This window comes from Ceratina calcarata, unplaced genomic scaffold, assembly GCF_001652005.2.
Source record: "Ceratina calcarata isolate Rehan_Ccalc_2016 unplaced genomic scaffold, ASM165200v1 scaffold211.2, whole genome shotgun sequence".
NCBI classification, from domain to species: domain Eukaryota; kingdom Metazoa; phylum Arthropoda; class Insecta; order Hymenoptera; family Apidae; genus Ceratina; species Ceratina calcarata.
The window spans coordinates 559,563-575,658 of NW_017142786.1; the positions used below are offsets into that span (position 1 = coordinate 559,563).

At 41.6% G+C, this 16,096-nt stretch overlaps 3 protein-coding genes across 7 annotated transcripts; all 3 read left to right on the forward strand.

The window, feature by feature from the left end:
• The first annotated feature begins 133 nt into the window (after positions 1-133).
• FoxK (forkhead box K) lies at positions 134-5,147 on the forward strand. 2 transcript variants are annotated; one of them, XM_018019989.2, is made up of 6 exons: positions 134-221; positions 1,051-1,388; positions 1,898-2,650; positions 2,730-2,989; positions 3,098-3,200; positions 3,277-5,147. In XM_018019989.2, the coding sequence occupies exons 2-6, from the start codon at positions 1,108-1,110 to the stop codon at positions 3,449-3,451; spliced, it is 1,572 nt and encodes a 523-aa protein (XP_017875478.1). In that variant the 5' UTR covers positions 134-221; positions 1,051-1,107; the 3' UTR covers positions 3,452-5,147. The 2 variants fall into 2 exon arrangements, with proteins under 2 accessions (XP_017875478.1, XP_017875476.1); XM_018019987.2 differs by having other exon boundaries at positions 143-221; positions 999-1,388.
• An 884-nt stretch (positions 5,148-6,031) lies between these two features.
• On the forward strand, positions 6,032-12,331 carry LOC108622278 (uncharacterized). 4 transcript variants are annotated; one of them, XM_018020057.2, is made up of 5 exons: positions 6,032-6,120; positions 7,096-7,265; positions 7,828-8,023; positions 8,315-8,529; positions 8,792-12,331. In XM_018020057.2, the coding sequence occupies exons 3-5, from the start codon at positions 7,927-7,929 to the stop codon at positions 11,387-11,389; spliced, it is 2,910 nt and encodes a 969-aa protein (XP_017875546.1). In that variant the 5' UTR covers positions 6,032-6,120; positions 7,096-7,265; positions 7,828-7,926; the 3' UTR covers positions 11,390-12,331. The 4 variants fall into 4 exon arrangements, with proteins under 4 accessions (XP_017875546.1, XP_017875547.1, XP_017875545.1 ...); XM_018020056.2 differs by lacking the exon at positions 6,032-6,120 and adding an exon at positions 6,952-7,025; XM_018020058.2 differs by lacking the exon at positions 7,096-7,265 and having other exon boundaries at positions 6,036-6,120.
• A 68-nt stretch (positions 12,332-12,399) lies between these two features.
• On the forward strand, positions 12,400-16,061 carry LOC108622212 (uncharacterized). Its single transcript, XM_018019926.2, has 2 exons — positions 12,400-14,677; positions 14,767-16,061. Exons 1-2 carry the CDS (start codon positions 14,375-14,377, stop codon positions 15,982-15,984), a joined length of 1,521 nt encoding a protein of 506 aa, XP_017875415.1. The 5' UTR covers positions 12,400-14,374; the 3' UTR covers positions 15,985-16,061.
• Positions 16,062-16,096: the final 35 nt, after the last annotated feature.

Genomic DNA, 16,096 nt, shown 5'->3' on the forward strand with positions numbered 1-16,096 from the left:
ACGAATGTGTACGGTTAGCACGGTACGGATGAGTACGGGCACGCGTGTTCTGTGATAATTCGGTATTTATATCGTTGTATTTACCATTAATTTACGGTTCAATTTTTGATACGGCGACCGTACGATCGGTGCAAAGAGTAGATAGATCGGACAAGAGCAACCGTAGACGAAAACAATATAACGAACCTGCATATTAATCACGTTTTTGAGACATCGGGAAGGTAAGTATGTAAAAGTTATCGCAAATTCCAAGCACGAATCTTCGATGCAATATGAGAAATAATGGATAAACCGGCATAATTGTTGAGATTCATTCTCAAGTACACATGCACTGTTACACATATATATATTTATATATACATATATGTACATATATGTATATATATTATACATATTATTTATTGTGTACACGAAATTATCAACTGTTTATCTACCCGTGCATCGGTGAACAATCGTATGTATATGTATGTATATGTACATCCTCGAATAATGAATTGTCGGGAGAATTAACGATCGGAATTCGCTATACATCCATAATTATCTTATTTAAAGTGTGATATTTGTTTGTATTTCGACTCGATGACGCTCGATTATTTAATTAACCAATCGACCGGTCGATGATCAATCCCCAAGTCGATTAGTCGATCGATCGCTCGGCGAATATTCGCAGGCCAATCTTTATAATTAATCGGACAATTTATTTTGCCCGTGTCCTCCTACTTAATTGTCGCCCTTAATTATAATTCGGCTCGTTTATAATTAACCTCGTCGGTTTCCTCTTTACGTCTGCGGCATATATATACGCGCGCGCGCGCGCGCACACTTGTGTATATACAAGGTGATTCCAGCATTGTTTCTCGATAATTCGTCATTCTCTGTCCACGTCTATGTATCTATAGTCATCTCCTCAATTATCTATTCGTTTATCTATCTATCTCTCTATCTATCTATATCTTGTCTACTTCTCCTTTTTCTCCCTCTCTCATTCTATCCCGAAGGTGGGTTCGCTCACTCGGTGCTGCTATGTCTACTACGTACTCCCGTACTCAGGAGAGCGACGCGTGGGCCCTTCTGGCACTGAAATCGGCACCGGCCAGCCCGACGAAGATGCAGTGGAATCCTGAGGCAAAAGGTGCGCCGATTGCACGGCTAGAGGGTCGCGAGTTCGAATACATGGTTAGACAGCGGCGTATCACCATCGGACGTAACAGCAGCAAGGGTGAGGTCGACGTCAACATGGGCCACTCCAGTTTTATCTCACGACGACACCTCGAAATCTTTTACGATCATCCGTTTTTCTTCATGGTCTGCAACGGTAAAAACGGCGTTTTTGTTGACGGAGTCTTTCAGCGAAAGGGTGCGTCGCCTGGCTTCCAATTACCAAAGACGTAAGATATGTTTATCGAGATTTTATCGTGCCGACTTAACCTTTCCTACACGTTTCTCGCATGCCGCTGATGAACACAGTTTTTCGATAGCCTCGTTCGCCAACGTCTCTACCATTCCGTTCGTTAAAGAAATTATGGTCCCCTCGCTTTCCTATAGCCGCCTTGTGAAATGACTCTTTTCAAGTACTTAGATTTCTTCTGTAATAATAGACTGCGGACGTTTATGCAAATTTCTTTTTTGTAAATAAAATTGAAAACATTTGTTTTCTTCTCTAATTATTACAAATTCTATTTTACTTTGAATATTTCCTGTTTCTCGCCGTTTCTTTCAATTATTTAAAATTCCCATAAATGTGTAAACATCCGTAATCTATATTCTTCAAGTAAATAAATAAATGCAATTTATTTATTTTCACATTACTATTGTATTGTTAATTTTCTTATCATTTCATCTTTGTCCATCGTTCATACTTTGAAAAAAGGAAACATCGTTTATATTTTTGTTACAGGTGCACATTCAGATTTCCAAGTACAAATATAAGACTCGTGTTTCAATCACTAGTAGATGAACAAGAACAAAGTAATACACGAATACCCTCTCCTCCAAAACATAGAGCGCCATTACCACCCTTACGTATTAATATTCCGGATACAGGCTACAGTAGCCCGTTTCCTTCACCTACTGGCACGATCAGTGCTGCTAACTCGTGTCCTGCTAGTCCGCGCGCGGGACAGGGAAGGAGAAACGTAGCCGCGGACCTCCATATGGCAGCTGTGTACGCAGCTGCGTACGATCCGCAAAACTCTAACATAGAGAGAGTCGACGCTGGGCAAAGTTCGAGCAGGCAAATAAGTCCCGAACCAGGCGTAGAGTCACGGTACAGAGGCAGTAGCAGTATCGGTAGCGGTAGCGGCCCGCCGAAGGACGACTCGAAACCACCTTACTCCTATGCACAACTGATCGTACAAGCCATCGCGTCCGCCGCGGACAAACAGTTGACGCTGTCCGGCATTTATTCGTACATTACCAAGAATTATCCGTACTACAGGACTGCGGACAAAGGATGGCAGAATTCCATAAGGCATAATCTTTCGCTGAATCGTTATTTTATCAAAGTTCCAAGGAGTCAAGAGGAGCCAGGGAAAGGATCGTTCTGGCGGATAGATCCGCAGTCAGAGGCGAAACTAACTGAAGGCGCGTTCAGACAGAAAAGGCAACGCGGGGTACCTTGTTTCCGAGCTCCATTCGGACTCTCCTCGAGGTGGGCAGAAGTTACGAGTACGTTTTTCTTGATCGTTGTGTAGTTTTATATACATTTATTTTGAAATCGTGTCGAAAAGGAGTGCACCGGCTTCTCCGTCTCATGTTGGGATCAGCGGGTTGATTACACCCGAGTGTCTCAGCAGAGAAGCGTCGCCGGGGCCGGAATCTTATCCGGATAGTACTGTATCTTCCCCGGCTGGTCAGCTGAGTAGTCAGTCGGCGCCAGGGTCGCCTGGCCACCCGTACGCATCGACCAGTCAACCGGCTCACAAGGGTCGCCTAATGCAACAGATCACTGTTGTCACGAACGGCGTCGTCGGTGACACGTCTAGAGAAGGTAATTCCTTTTCGTACACATCGATTTTCCTTCTGCGGTCTCCTACCTGTTGCGCCTTACCTCTGCTTTAATATGCAACATTTAAACATACGGTTCGATGTTTTCCAGATAAATACGGTATATCCGGGAATACTACGGAAGAGCACTCTCTCTCGCCGACTGGTCAATACAGTCCGGCTCCTGTTATTGTACAGACTACATATAACTATAGGTACGTAAGCATTTACTTACCAATGCGCGTCTTCGTCGGTTCGTTGCGATTGATTGATTCGTATTGTTATGTTCAGTGGAAGCTTTATTAGTCCCGACGCAGGCGTCGGAGTTGGAAAGCGTTCGCACGAGGAATCGGATAGTTCTCCAGGCTCACCGGCGCCGCTCGCGATCGTCGAAAGTCCCGAACCTCCCGAGCATCAACAGCCATCGGCGAAACGTCAACGTGTTCATGAAATGGACGACCACTGAACCGTCGTTCGTACTAGGCTATCATTACGTAGGACATTTACTTTTTTTCTTTTTTTTCGTTACATCGCGCTACTCGCTCATTGTCAAATACTATATCCGCACGCGCGTGTATCTCACATTTTTTCATGTGTGCTCCAGTGATCATATGCACACACGCTTTAATGTTGGAAATTTCAAATCGATGCCTATAAATCCACGCCGAGTTTAAAACTCTCTTCATGCATCTTCATCATCGACGCGTTAGTACAAGAGCGAAATACGTACGTCTACGTATCGAGTTCTGTACTACTTTTCATTTTAGTTACCATCACGATGGTCTATACTTTAGTCTCTGCGTACGACGAATACTCGACACTCAGTTTATTGTTCTACGCGATAAATGAAAATAATCACATGAAACGTGAGAAAGGGCAGATTCTATCAGCTTGTTTTGGTGTTAAACGCCTTTCCCCCCCCCCCCCTTGAACTCTATAGTAACACGATCATCGTCGTCATTGCTATCATGATCCATCAGTATGCATTGTGCGTGTCTCGATCTCCGCATTCTCTTTGTTTTATAATGATATAGGTACGAGGAGATGACGGGAGCTTTTACGTATTTATAAGAAGGAATAAATATTTGTAACACTGTTGGAAGAGTATTATATGTAAAAAGCATCTTGAATGAAGTCATATCGTAATATATTCGAAAAAGATATTGAATCTCGATAGATAAAAATATTGTGTCGAAACAGCTCACGTTGTTCGCCTTAGTGCCACGCATTGAAAAGAAGGCCGTATGTTTTAGGACGTTGATTATATCGGAAAACCTTTGAATTTTCCATTGTAAATATCGCTCGCGGGGCCTGAGCATCTTTTTTCTTCTTTTTTTTTTCCTTTTACAAATCTATTTCGTATAAAGATCCATGGGATATCCTTTGCGATATACGTTTGAATATTTTCGTAAACGTTGGTTCTGTTGGACGTTGAATAATTGTACATTTTAGAAAAGAGAAATATTTCTGTGGCCTCTTTCAATTAGTTCTTCTAATTTACATCGTTCGAATATTATCGACCGATCGGTCGTTCGCGTTTATCGAGGTGCCCGTGAATCGTAGATACAAACTTTAGATCGTAGCTCCGCGTATGATTCTACGAAGTTTCTATTTAAAAAGGAAGAAAAAAAGAAAAACGAAAAAAATAAGCAATAATCTTATGCTGACTACGTCGATCGAAATTTCTTTCTGACGTGCCTGTTTATCTAACAAAAAAAGATATTAACGTATTATAATCATACAGGAAGAGGTGATAGTATTTTTGTTGCCACTTGTAAATAAACTCTTAAATGAATATGCATCGCTTCGAATGTTTCTTCTCTGCGTTTCGAAGAACGTTGAAAAAAAAAAATACAAATAATGTCTGCTTGATCTCGTGGTACGAGATGAATAAATTAATGATGTATAATTTAAACCACACAATTCAAAACGTCTCGAAGCGTTTCCCTCATTGCACTCGTTCTACTCTGAAATCTACACAATCTCATTCTGAACAGATCTTAGTTTCTCGGTTCCCAGAATCTTCCAAAAACTTCAGCAGGCGGAGACACACTTTGGTCACGCGCTCGAAACCAAATTACGAGTTGTATTCAGTTTTCACTGTCGATAATAATATTATTGTACTGCAAAATCAAATCAAATAAATGTTATTCTGTTTTTCATCGAGCAACTACTAAGTGTGTACATCAACGAGACATCGTTTCGCGAGGAAGAGCAAAAGGCGAGGTATAGTAGATAAATAGACGATGCATAAATCGGTTGCATAAAATAATATCAATTTACCCAACGATTCAATTCTACGCATCAATTACTCTTCCGTTTCTCCTCTTTCTCTTCGACGCGTCATTTATGCTCCAGCGAAATAATGAACTTGAACAAAACGAGCTAAGTTTTATTTGAAAGGGCTGTCGGATTGAACACATCCTGATTAGCGAAACCCCTTATTTCCACCCTCGTACAATTTTCTCGTCGGGTCGTAATAATTCTTAATACAAGAAACGTCATATCTTCCAGCTCTAAATTTAATTTCGTTCTATTTGCGGAGTTTATTATATCATTTTTTATGTAAAACGTGATCAGAAATATTTTTAAACTCTGCTGATCGTTCATTCACACATTCATCGATCGATTCTAAAAAGAAAAAGCTCGAACAACAACGGAGGGAAGAAAAACTTAATAAAATACAAAACGATGTACATTATTGTTACAGTCCCGAATTCTTATATAAACGTTATTTACGTTAACCCTTGACGGAGTGAACACAATCTAGCACAAAGTAGAGTAGAACGCGTTAAACCATTTGAATAGTATGTGCAATACGATGAAACGCGATGAGACGCGGTTGAGAAATAAAGAATCGTGAATGGGAAGAAAAGGGACCGCGAGTGAAATGAAAACAGAAAACGAGAGAGAAGAATAGGGGAGCGAGAGAGAGCAAGAGGGAAAGCGAAGAAGAAAGAGGGTGTAGAGAGCTTGCGCGACGTTCGACCCGAATCTCTCTCATCGGACGTTAAGCCAGCCAGCCAGGCAGCCAGCGAGCCAGCTATCCAGCCAGCTAGTCAGCTAGTCAATCAACCAGTCAACGGTTCCAAGCTTTTCGACTTACCCATCGATGGAAGCGCGATGTCTTAACTGGTATGGTATACAAACGATTCGATTCATTCATTTATTTCGCTGTACACTATCTAAAAAAATTGCCTGCTGTTTCTATACTTGCCTCTATCTCTCTTCCTTTCTCTTTTTATACATCCTGTTCTTTTTTTACACAGATCTCCTTCTTTTTATCATAACTACCCCATCAATCTTTGCTTTTTAATTTCAGTCGCAATGCTCGACGTTTTGTTTCTTGATTGCTACCCGGTATTATTAGTTACTCCTCAGGCTTTGTAGTATTTTTACCACCTTCTGTAGACGCATTTAATCGCACCATCCATAATCTATAAACGTATAGACGGCGAGGCAATTATTTATCGCGTTTCGAGTGAAATTTCGTGTGTATACTGACAATAGAGTTATAGGAACGGCAGAAACGTATAGGGAAAATGCGAGAGGATACAGAGTACGATGCGAATCGTTGATCGGTCGGACGTAGAAGAATTCCTTACTCTTTATTTTCGGTGAAAGAACGTTTAAGTTAATGATCTTTTGATAATGCGGTAGCCCGGTATCCATTGCCTAGAAGAGGTACCGTGTCCGCGCTCGCGCAGTGTTTACCGCGTATTCGGTTTACCGATGCGATCATTCATTCTGTGCAAAGTATATGATTACCCATGACGGTATGTATCGACTATTTTCGAAGAAGTGAACCGCGAAAGCACGCCAGTTTTGCACGAGCAGATCAGCGTCCTACATTCCTCGAATCACAATTTGTCCCCATCTCTGTCATGATCGATGTTGGGCCGTTTTCGTTCTAATTGTGAAGAGCCCCGGAGTCAGTGTACTTATTTGTATAAATTTAAAAAACAGGGAAAAATGGAGCAGAAAGAGTGAAAGTTATGTAGCCGCGTGCGTACGTAGAAAGGGGGAGGTCGAGTGAATATGTACGTAATTTATTGCTCGGTCCTGAACTGTGAACAAGAGGAGAGTTAACACGGATTGAATCAATTATAGCCCCGTTTTGGAGTGAACGGGCAAACCGACGGAACGAGCAACTTCCGGACTTGGTTAATCCACATAAACCAGTATACGAATTTCTGTTAAGAATTCCCTTTGACCTCCTCGTAGTCCTGCGTCGCTACGTTTGCGATGTAGACGCGAAGATGAGGAGCCTGTGGCAACAAGTAAGAATCCGCATTCGCATTTTTCCTAAATCGTTTTCCCTTACACAATAACAGGGTTGCAGGTAAACGGTTAATTGAATTTATTAATCCAATTGAACACCAATTGACCATTAACGATCGGTATTTGATTCGGATTTGACTAAGAGAACTTCAATTAGGAATTTAAATTATTATTACAATAATCGCTTTGCCGGTTTCAATTTTCCTAAATCAATGCAGAGTATCTTATAAATACAACTTAATCTATTTGTTAATCTTAAGGCTAATCTTTGTCTCAATCCTCTATGAATACTATATAAATCCTGCAGAACATTTTTTCGGTTTATGAATTAAAACTATTTAATGCTTAATCGGAAGAAACTTAAATTAACAATTTAATTCCAATAATCAATTAAGGAACACTTCAATTGTTAATTGAAATAAAGTTAATCGTTGATTGTTAATGCGGCAGTTAAAAATGTCTGCAACCCTGCACGATAAGTCGTCTGGTTTGATTATTTTTTACTGAGACACGTGTACGTAGATAAAATAACATTGCGGTAAGATTTGCTTGAATTTTTAGGTCCCGCGACCTAGAAGAGAGCAAGCGATGCTAGAAACAGAAAAGTTTGAGTCTGATTGACGACATCCGAAGATCACGAAGCGGCGCGCTCAACTTGGAATGCTTATACCGGCGGTATCGGGCGCGTGGGGCTGGGGATTCTTTGCTTTTTTCTTGTTCATTCTCGCCATCCCCAGTCCTGCTGCTATCCGCAGAGGTAAACAGTTTTACTTATCGTTTTATAATTAGACAGCGGATCTTATGCATACGTAGAAAAATTATATCGGCGGAGAATATAAAAAAACATTTACCACGTTCGTAAATACATAGAAAACATTAAAAGGTGATTGCCCATTACAATGTTTACATGATAAAACAAATTTCTATTCACAATAAATCTTTTTAACTGATAGTCATGAATATTTCGTCTAAAAATTCGCTGTCTATTTATAATGCAAATCGAACGCTTCGTACGAACTGAAGAATAATAAAATTTGTCTGGGCACAGTGGATCGAGATCACTGTAACAAAACGGTGGACATTTCCGATGATGTATCGAGTCCGGCTGTGACCTCGGCGAACTGGGGAAAACCACTCTCCTGCTGGTACCGTTTCAAAGGCTTTCGCGGGACCCCGCGAGATTGGATTCTGCGAGTGCGTTTCAAAAAGTTCAAAGTTGGCGTACTGGAAAATGCCACTACTTGTTCCGGGGGATATTTACAGGTGAAGTTATTTTATTTATTAACTAGAATACATAAACTCTTCCTATAAAGTTTTTTTCTTCCCAGTTTTGTAACTAATAGATTTCTTAATTAAAGGTGAAAGTAGATTTTTATTTCTGATTTTGCTCGTTGATGTTACATATTTGTTTTACAATTCTCGGTAGTAGTGGAAACTTGAACTAACAATAAGTACAAACGTGTGATTGAATTTGTGTCTCTTTTTACGTTGAAACGAATTTAGTTAAATTGTAACGTATTTGCAGATCGTGGATGGAAATACAAGAACAGAAGTGAGTAATCGCAAGGACCCGGGTGTCTACTGCGGCGAGTCGGAGCAACCACAAACATTCATATCCGAGACGAGTTTCGTCCGTGTGATATTCCACGCGGACAACTTCACCGATCAGACGTATTTCAGTTTCGACTCGCGGTCGGAACAACAGTTCGAGGTTTACTTAAGATTCGGTCCGCACCCGGAACTCTATCCGAATCGAAGAGGCGAGATCGTGCCCGGTAGCTATTGCGAGCGGGTCTTCAGAGATTGCAGGCTGCAGACGTGTTACGTGCAGAGCCCGGCGTACCCGGGCATTTACCCGCGCGCGTTGCACTGCAAATACCGGCTTAACACCAGACTGCCTTTCATAAAATTGTACATCGAGAACGAGGAGTTCAACATCGACGGGCAGAGATGCGAGAACATAATGACTTGCCCTATGAGACCAATAAGTTCTGGCTCGGAACATTGCCCGTACGACTACTTACGCGTGTACGACGGCAAAGACGAAAATAGTCCGACGATCGGCACCTTCTGCGGGATGGGCAAATTCCCATACAGCATAATCGGCACTAGCGAAGATCTGTACGTGGAGTTCGTCTCGTCGCCAGCGGGGCCACTTCTAAACACCGGTTTTCACTTCAACGTTGGAAATTCGCCGGGACGCGTGGAAACAGCCGGCGTCCGTAACGGCAGTTGCAATTGGCTGCTGAACAGCGAGTCGTTACACAACGGCACCGAGGGAATGTTCCTCTCGGTCGCGCATTGGTACCCACCGCACACTAGCTGTACTTACCTTCTAAAGGGTCGACCTGGAGAAATAGCAAGACTTTACTTTCCCAGTTTCCGTGTGAATCGCATCGAGTCGCCCATACAATCGTACGACGGCGACTGTGGCGAAAGCCTGACTCTCTATGACGCCGACTGGCCCGATGACGCGAAGATCATTAAAACCTTCTGCGACACGTTCAGTAAACCGATGGAGAAGCACGATTTTGTATCAAGTTCGAACGCTTTGTTCGTGAAATTCGAAAGCAAAACCGGTAGCTATTCCGGTAGTTCGTTGTACTACTGGGCGCATTACGATTTCTTCAACGCGACCAGATTCGGCGAGCCTGTGATCGGAACGGAATGCGACGAGACGTTCGCCTCTTGGAGAGAGCACGCCGGTCGATTTCGATCGCCGTTGAACAGCCTCGTTTACAAGCGACCCGGTAACCCACCGGCTGATCTTTCTTGCACGTATACCTTCATCACGGACAAGCGATTATACGCACGAGTGATACTGATCGTGGACTCCGTGTCTTTTAAAGAACACCCGTACTCCCAGTGCGGTCATTGTTGGGACAGCCGAGTCGATCGATTAATCGTTAGAGAGCCGCCAGCCTCTGACGTCGCCGATCAATATCCGCAGCAGCAGCCGTACAACCAGCACCAGCAGCAACAACGTCAACATAAAAAAAGAAGTATCGGAAAAGGTCACTGCATCTGTCGATCGACGGTAGCCAATGGATCGAACGAAGGCCAACCGGTGCTTCGCGTGGTTTCACAGGGCGAAAAGCTGGAATTGAAACTCCTGATGGACGGTGCGCACGCTACAGCAAGGTACTTCAAGCAATCAGCGCCGTTGTTCGAGGCGAGATACGAATTCGCTCACAGTCCCTTATGCGGTCCAGCGATACTGCCAGCTACGATCGACGGCGAGATTGAATTTCCTCACTACGAAGCGATCGGATATGTCGCGCCGCCAAGATCGATAAAATGTATCTGGGAGATACGTGTGAACCGAGACAGAGACGTCTGGCTACACTTCGACAAGATAAAATTCGCCTCGAGATCCTGCGAGGACGGGAAATTGGAGATATTTTTGCCCGGGAAGATTGAACCGTTCCTCGGTATATGTGGCGAGAACGTGAGTTCCGTCAGAGAGATGCCGGTCATATCGGCGAGTCAGATCTCTCCGCATACTCGAAACGGGGATCACGATTCTACTCATTACGTGGATCCTATGCAGACGCATTTGCAGCAACCAGTACCACCGCCTTTTTCAACGGATCAACAACACGAAGAACTCGAGTGGCCAACGGTGACGATTCAGTTTACCGGGACGATGGCACCCGCGAGAGCCGCGTTTAAGATCGCCTGGACGGAATTGTATCATTTGCCTCGGGACGGTTCCGGCGGGTTGAACACTCAGAAGCTGGAGGAATTCTGCGGATTTCAATGCCCCGGCGATACAGGTTGCATACCCGCGAGACTCGTGTGCAACGGAGTTGTCAATTGCCCCGTTCCGGAAATATCGGTGTACAAAAACATGCACAATGGTACCGATTTGCTTGCGACAACTGGGGAACCTAACGACGAATCCCTCGAGACTTGCGGCTCGGACCCCGCCGGTAAACGCGGCGACGTTTCCGGTTCCGGATCCGGCGTCAGAGGGCTAGCCAATGTAGTCGGCAACGCCGGATGGGCTGGCGCCGGTTTAGGCGCGGCCCTCGCCATTCTCGTCGGTCTCGCCTGCTTGATAACAGTTTGTAAAATTTGCAGGCGGCGCACCGTCTCTAGAGACATTCACGTACCCTATTGACACGAACATGATTACAAAACACGGATACGAGTACAAATACCAAACCTGTCGGAGGATCCCCTTCTTCTGTTCTCCTTTCTGTTCCTCGAGTTCGTTTAGCTATCTACGTGGGACGTGAACACTAAGATCGATGCTCGACGTTCGTATCAAACCGAGCGTGAGCCTTTAAAAGGAATTTTATCGCTCCATTCGGTTCGCTCATGCCAATGAGCAGGAAAGATGAAACAACGGTAATTAGGTGGATGACTGATTAAATAGGTAGAGTTATCAGATAGCTGAAGTGATATATATATTATACATAAAATTGAAATGAAACTAAAATATCGGATAGCAAAGAATAGATCTTCCGATATACCGTAACCCGGGGTTTCTTTGCCCCTGCAATTGATTTATTTTCCATCACAATGTAAAGAGAGTAGGTTCCATTTCTATTCAAAATTTGTTAAAAAGAGGTAGATATTAAAAATTCTCACCTCATGGAGAATTTTTCAGGTGAGGTAACACCAATCTACCGTGATCAAACATAACATTTAATTAAAACGAGTATTTTCTTTTCTTTTGGAGATAACTGCGAACACGAATCTTTTTGCATTCGCGCATAGTAAACGCGTATATGTACACATATAAGTAGGTTCGACAAGGTTTCATTCATACAGTTCTGTTCACGGAAACATCGTTGATTCCCTGTATCGATATTCATCTAATTTTTTGCACAATTGTACTCGCGTTAATCACACATTGATAAAGAGTGCCTGCGAATGTTTAGCCCGCGCGTGATTACAGACGATATACAATTCATCCCTTTAGAGGATATACAATATTGCGCGCGTTATTTCTCGAGGATATGCCAAACAAATTTGTATATATTCGAGGACGGGGAACGTGTCTCACAGTGTAGCCTCGGGATAATAATAATAATAATAATAATAATAATAATAATAATAATAATAATAATAATAATAATAATAATAATAATAATAATAATAATAATAATAATAATAATAATAATAATAATAATAATAATAATAATAATAATAATAATAATAATAATAATAATAATAATAATAATTACAATAATAACAACAACATAGTTTTAAATCAAACATCGATGAAAGGAAAGAAATTGTTATCGGCAGAACGTCTTGTTCGTTTGTATATATAATTCGAGTTCTCTGATTAGATCACACTTAATGTAATCTTGAAACATTAGTAGGAAACATTCAAATAGGAAATTAAATGGATATTCGCGACGCGTGGGCGCATTTTACAGTAATTAAACGGGATTGTGCACGCGTTGAGACGATGTTCACGAATATATTGTATGCTTACGTGTGTAAGAAGGCAAACGAGAGACGATGCGTAACATTTATGTAATGAAGATCGTGATCTGTTTGTCTTTCTCGGTTACGAATCCATACAGTGAGGTCCATAAGCATTTGAACACATTTCAAAGTTGAATAACGTCTTTTTAAATAGCATATAACAAAAAATTAAAAATAATTGCTATGGGTCGGACTTACGAATGAAAAGGTACAGGCATAAATTTTAAGTTTTTTATTCAACTCTCTAAGGGGGTTGCAGATAAATGATTAAATCTTTGACTCAATTGAACTCTAATTGGCAATTAACGTTTGGTCCTCGATTCTGATTAAGAATTAAAATTGTTTAATTAGCTTAATTGAAAGGAATTCGGATTAACGACTGAATTTTAATTCTTATGATTAAATAATGCTACAATTATCGATTAAAATTAACTACAATTTAATCGTTGATTGGTATCGCGGTAATTAAGAAATCCGCTACCTTGTTGTGGACTTCACTGTACAGAGTGTCCCAGAAAAAGTGTTAGAGCCGAAGAGAGGTGATTCTGTAAGTGTTTCTGAACTACAATTTCCTTTCCTTTCCAAAATACAAAGTGAGGCATGATTTTTGAATTATTAACGAAAAACACTGACCAATAATGCCAATAATGACCATGGCCCGCGCTATGCCACGGCCGGGCGTCACGATCCGAACCAGCCTACCCGTGACTGAGCGCGAATTCTATGCTTTCATTGATCAGTGTTCTTCGTTAATAATTCAAAAACCATGCCTCACTTTGCATTTTGGCAAAGGAAATTGTTGTTCAGAAATACTTACAGAATTATCTCTCTTCGGCATCAACACTTTTTCTGGGACATCCTGTATATTGAACGCGGAAAAATCGATCAAGTCGACCACGCTGCTGCAATCGCAATAAATAATATTTAATCGTGACCAGTGTCATCGATTTGAACGATTGCAGACACCGAAATCATTCTGACAATCTATTTACCTATGGATTGATTCTCTTTTTATACCACTAATGATATGTTTTTTATTATATATTGTATATATCATTTCGGACTAATCGTCGGCGTCATTATACACGTTATTGTTATACTGATTTATCGTCTCGTTGTCGTTATTATTCAAGACGATTGATGTAATAATTGTCATCGCGCGGTTACGTGAAACGTTATTGTTGCATCGTTATTGTTACTGCCGTTTCTCGTCGTTGTCAGCACCACTTTACCATCGTTGAGAATAATCGCTACTGTCAGCAGCGTCATTATTATATTATTATATTTTTTACAAATAAAAACTATCCACGGTGATAAGAACGACTATAATTAACCGACCAATCGATCCAACCGAGACCCGTCGCTCGCGCAAATCGCATGAATATAAGCGCGTTTCGTAATTATTAGAAACATGTGTTCCTTTCTCCCCTTTTGAATATATGTTCAATCGAGTACGTATACTTTTGGTTAATAAAATTTGATAAAATTTCTACGTACAGAAGAAACAACAACAATGGGACCATCTGTCTGCTAAGCTTCCTCGGCAAAATTATTGAACGTTTCAGTTTCCCGGAAGTTGATGTTAACTTTATTTCCGAGATGTCAGAAATTGACAAGTGGACGTGTAAAATGAAATAAAATCAACGAAAGGGGGTTTAGTATAATGCGACAAAATCAGTCAAAGAGTGTGGCGAAAAGCCAGCAGCGTGCGTACAAAACCGCGACACCGAAGACGAACTCAGTAAAGAATGTGGAAGTGGTCACGGAGAACGTTTTCGTGCCGGTGACTGTAACGAAGACGATCTTCACGAAGAAACGTGGACCGGTGCGTTGCAGAATCCCGAAACAAAAAGTTGAAGTCGTCAGGTCTAATCAGATTAACAGCAACAGCAATGCGATACTGCCGTTACTGAGAAAACCACTTTCCCTGCCGGAGAAAGGCTTCCTAAATGCGACTCCGACACAGGTCATTATCCCAAATTAATTAACTTCCTTCGCATATAACTTCCTTCTTCCTTCAAATTGGAGAAATAAAAACCGTTCATGTGTTTTCAGATTGACGAACCAAACAAAAAGGAAAAAAAGATATCGACACGTTTGATGTATAGAAACTTCAATAATTCTATTAAACAATCGGAAACTTTCTCCGAGCAAAGTAGAAAGAAGGATGTGCTATTATTCCCTTCGGCCATTTCCGACTTGCCTCTGCATTCGCGTAAACATCGACAAGAATCACCAAGTAATAAAACAGTTACTAAGTCTCTCAAGCAAGAGAAAAATGTCAAAGTCGTTGAAAAGGCATCGATAAAGAGCCCAACGATCGGTGACGTTAAGCGCGTTCACAGCAGCAAAAAAAAGCCCAAATTACGCAAAGAGGATAGCGTTATATATCGATTACGTGAAAATTTTCGACGAAATGTTAAAGATATTTCAAGTGCCTCGATGGTATCGAGCAACGCTTCGAACATTCCGACAACGTTGAGTACAATGGCAACGACCCCGTCGACCGTAGCAGGGCCGAAACCGAAGAAAGCCAATATCGAGAGACAAAATTCCTTTATCCCATTCACTGGTTTAAAGCAGAAAGTCGAAGGGACTCCGAAGACAGCGATTTCAACTACCATTATTAATTACGGAGATGAAATAAAATTCCCGGTCAGAAAAATCGCATCGAATGCGTTTAGCCAAGTCCGGTGTACCGCGTTCGATTTGTTAACAGCGGATAACTTTTTAGAAACGAGCGACACGGACACGTATCGAGATTTAAACGGCATGATTTTCCCGGCCCACAGTTTTCAACATCGCGATAAAGCTGACTATTCGATACTGTCCTTCCTCAAAATGAATCAGTCGCGATACCAAGACAGTAAAACTGACTACTACCCTGTGAGAGTAAAGTACTCGTGGCAAGTGCTCGGTACAAGCGCGCAGACCTCGCGAACACTCTTGGAAAGCTTGATAAAAGAGAATGAACCCCTCGAGGACGAGACGGTTCATAATTGCAGCGTCAAGTACTCTTGGCAAATCATAGGCATCGCCACGCAGACGTCCCGACGAGATCTCGCTGCATCGAAACGTCGTTCTTTGGTTTCGATTCTATCCGCGAGAACCAACAGGCCTCGAGATATCAAAAAGACCGATCGTCCGGACACACCAATCGCCATTTGGAGAAAAGGGAAAAGATACATTATATTAAATAACCAATGTACCCAGACGTTTGTCCATAAAGAAAGTCAAACAGTCTTTACCGAATTTTACCAAGAATTTACATAATGAAGCTAAATGCTAAATAAATATACATACGTGTAAAAAACAATAATCATAATCTCTTTTTAATTTCAATGGAAATAGCTGAGATTTAAAACATATTTTTTCAAAGTAATGA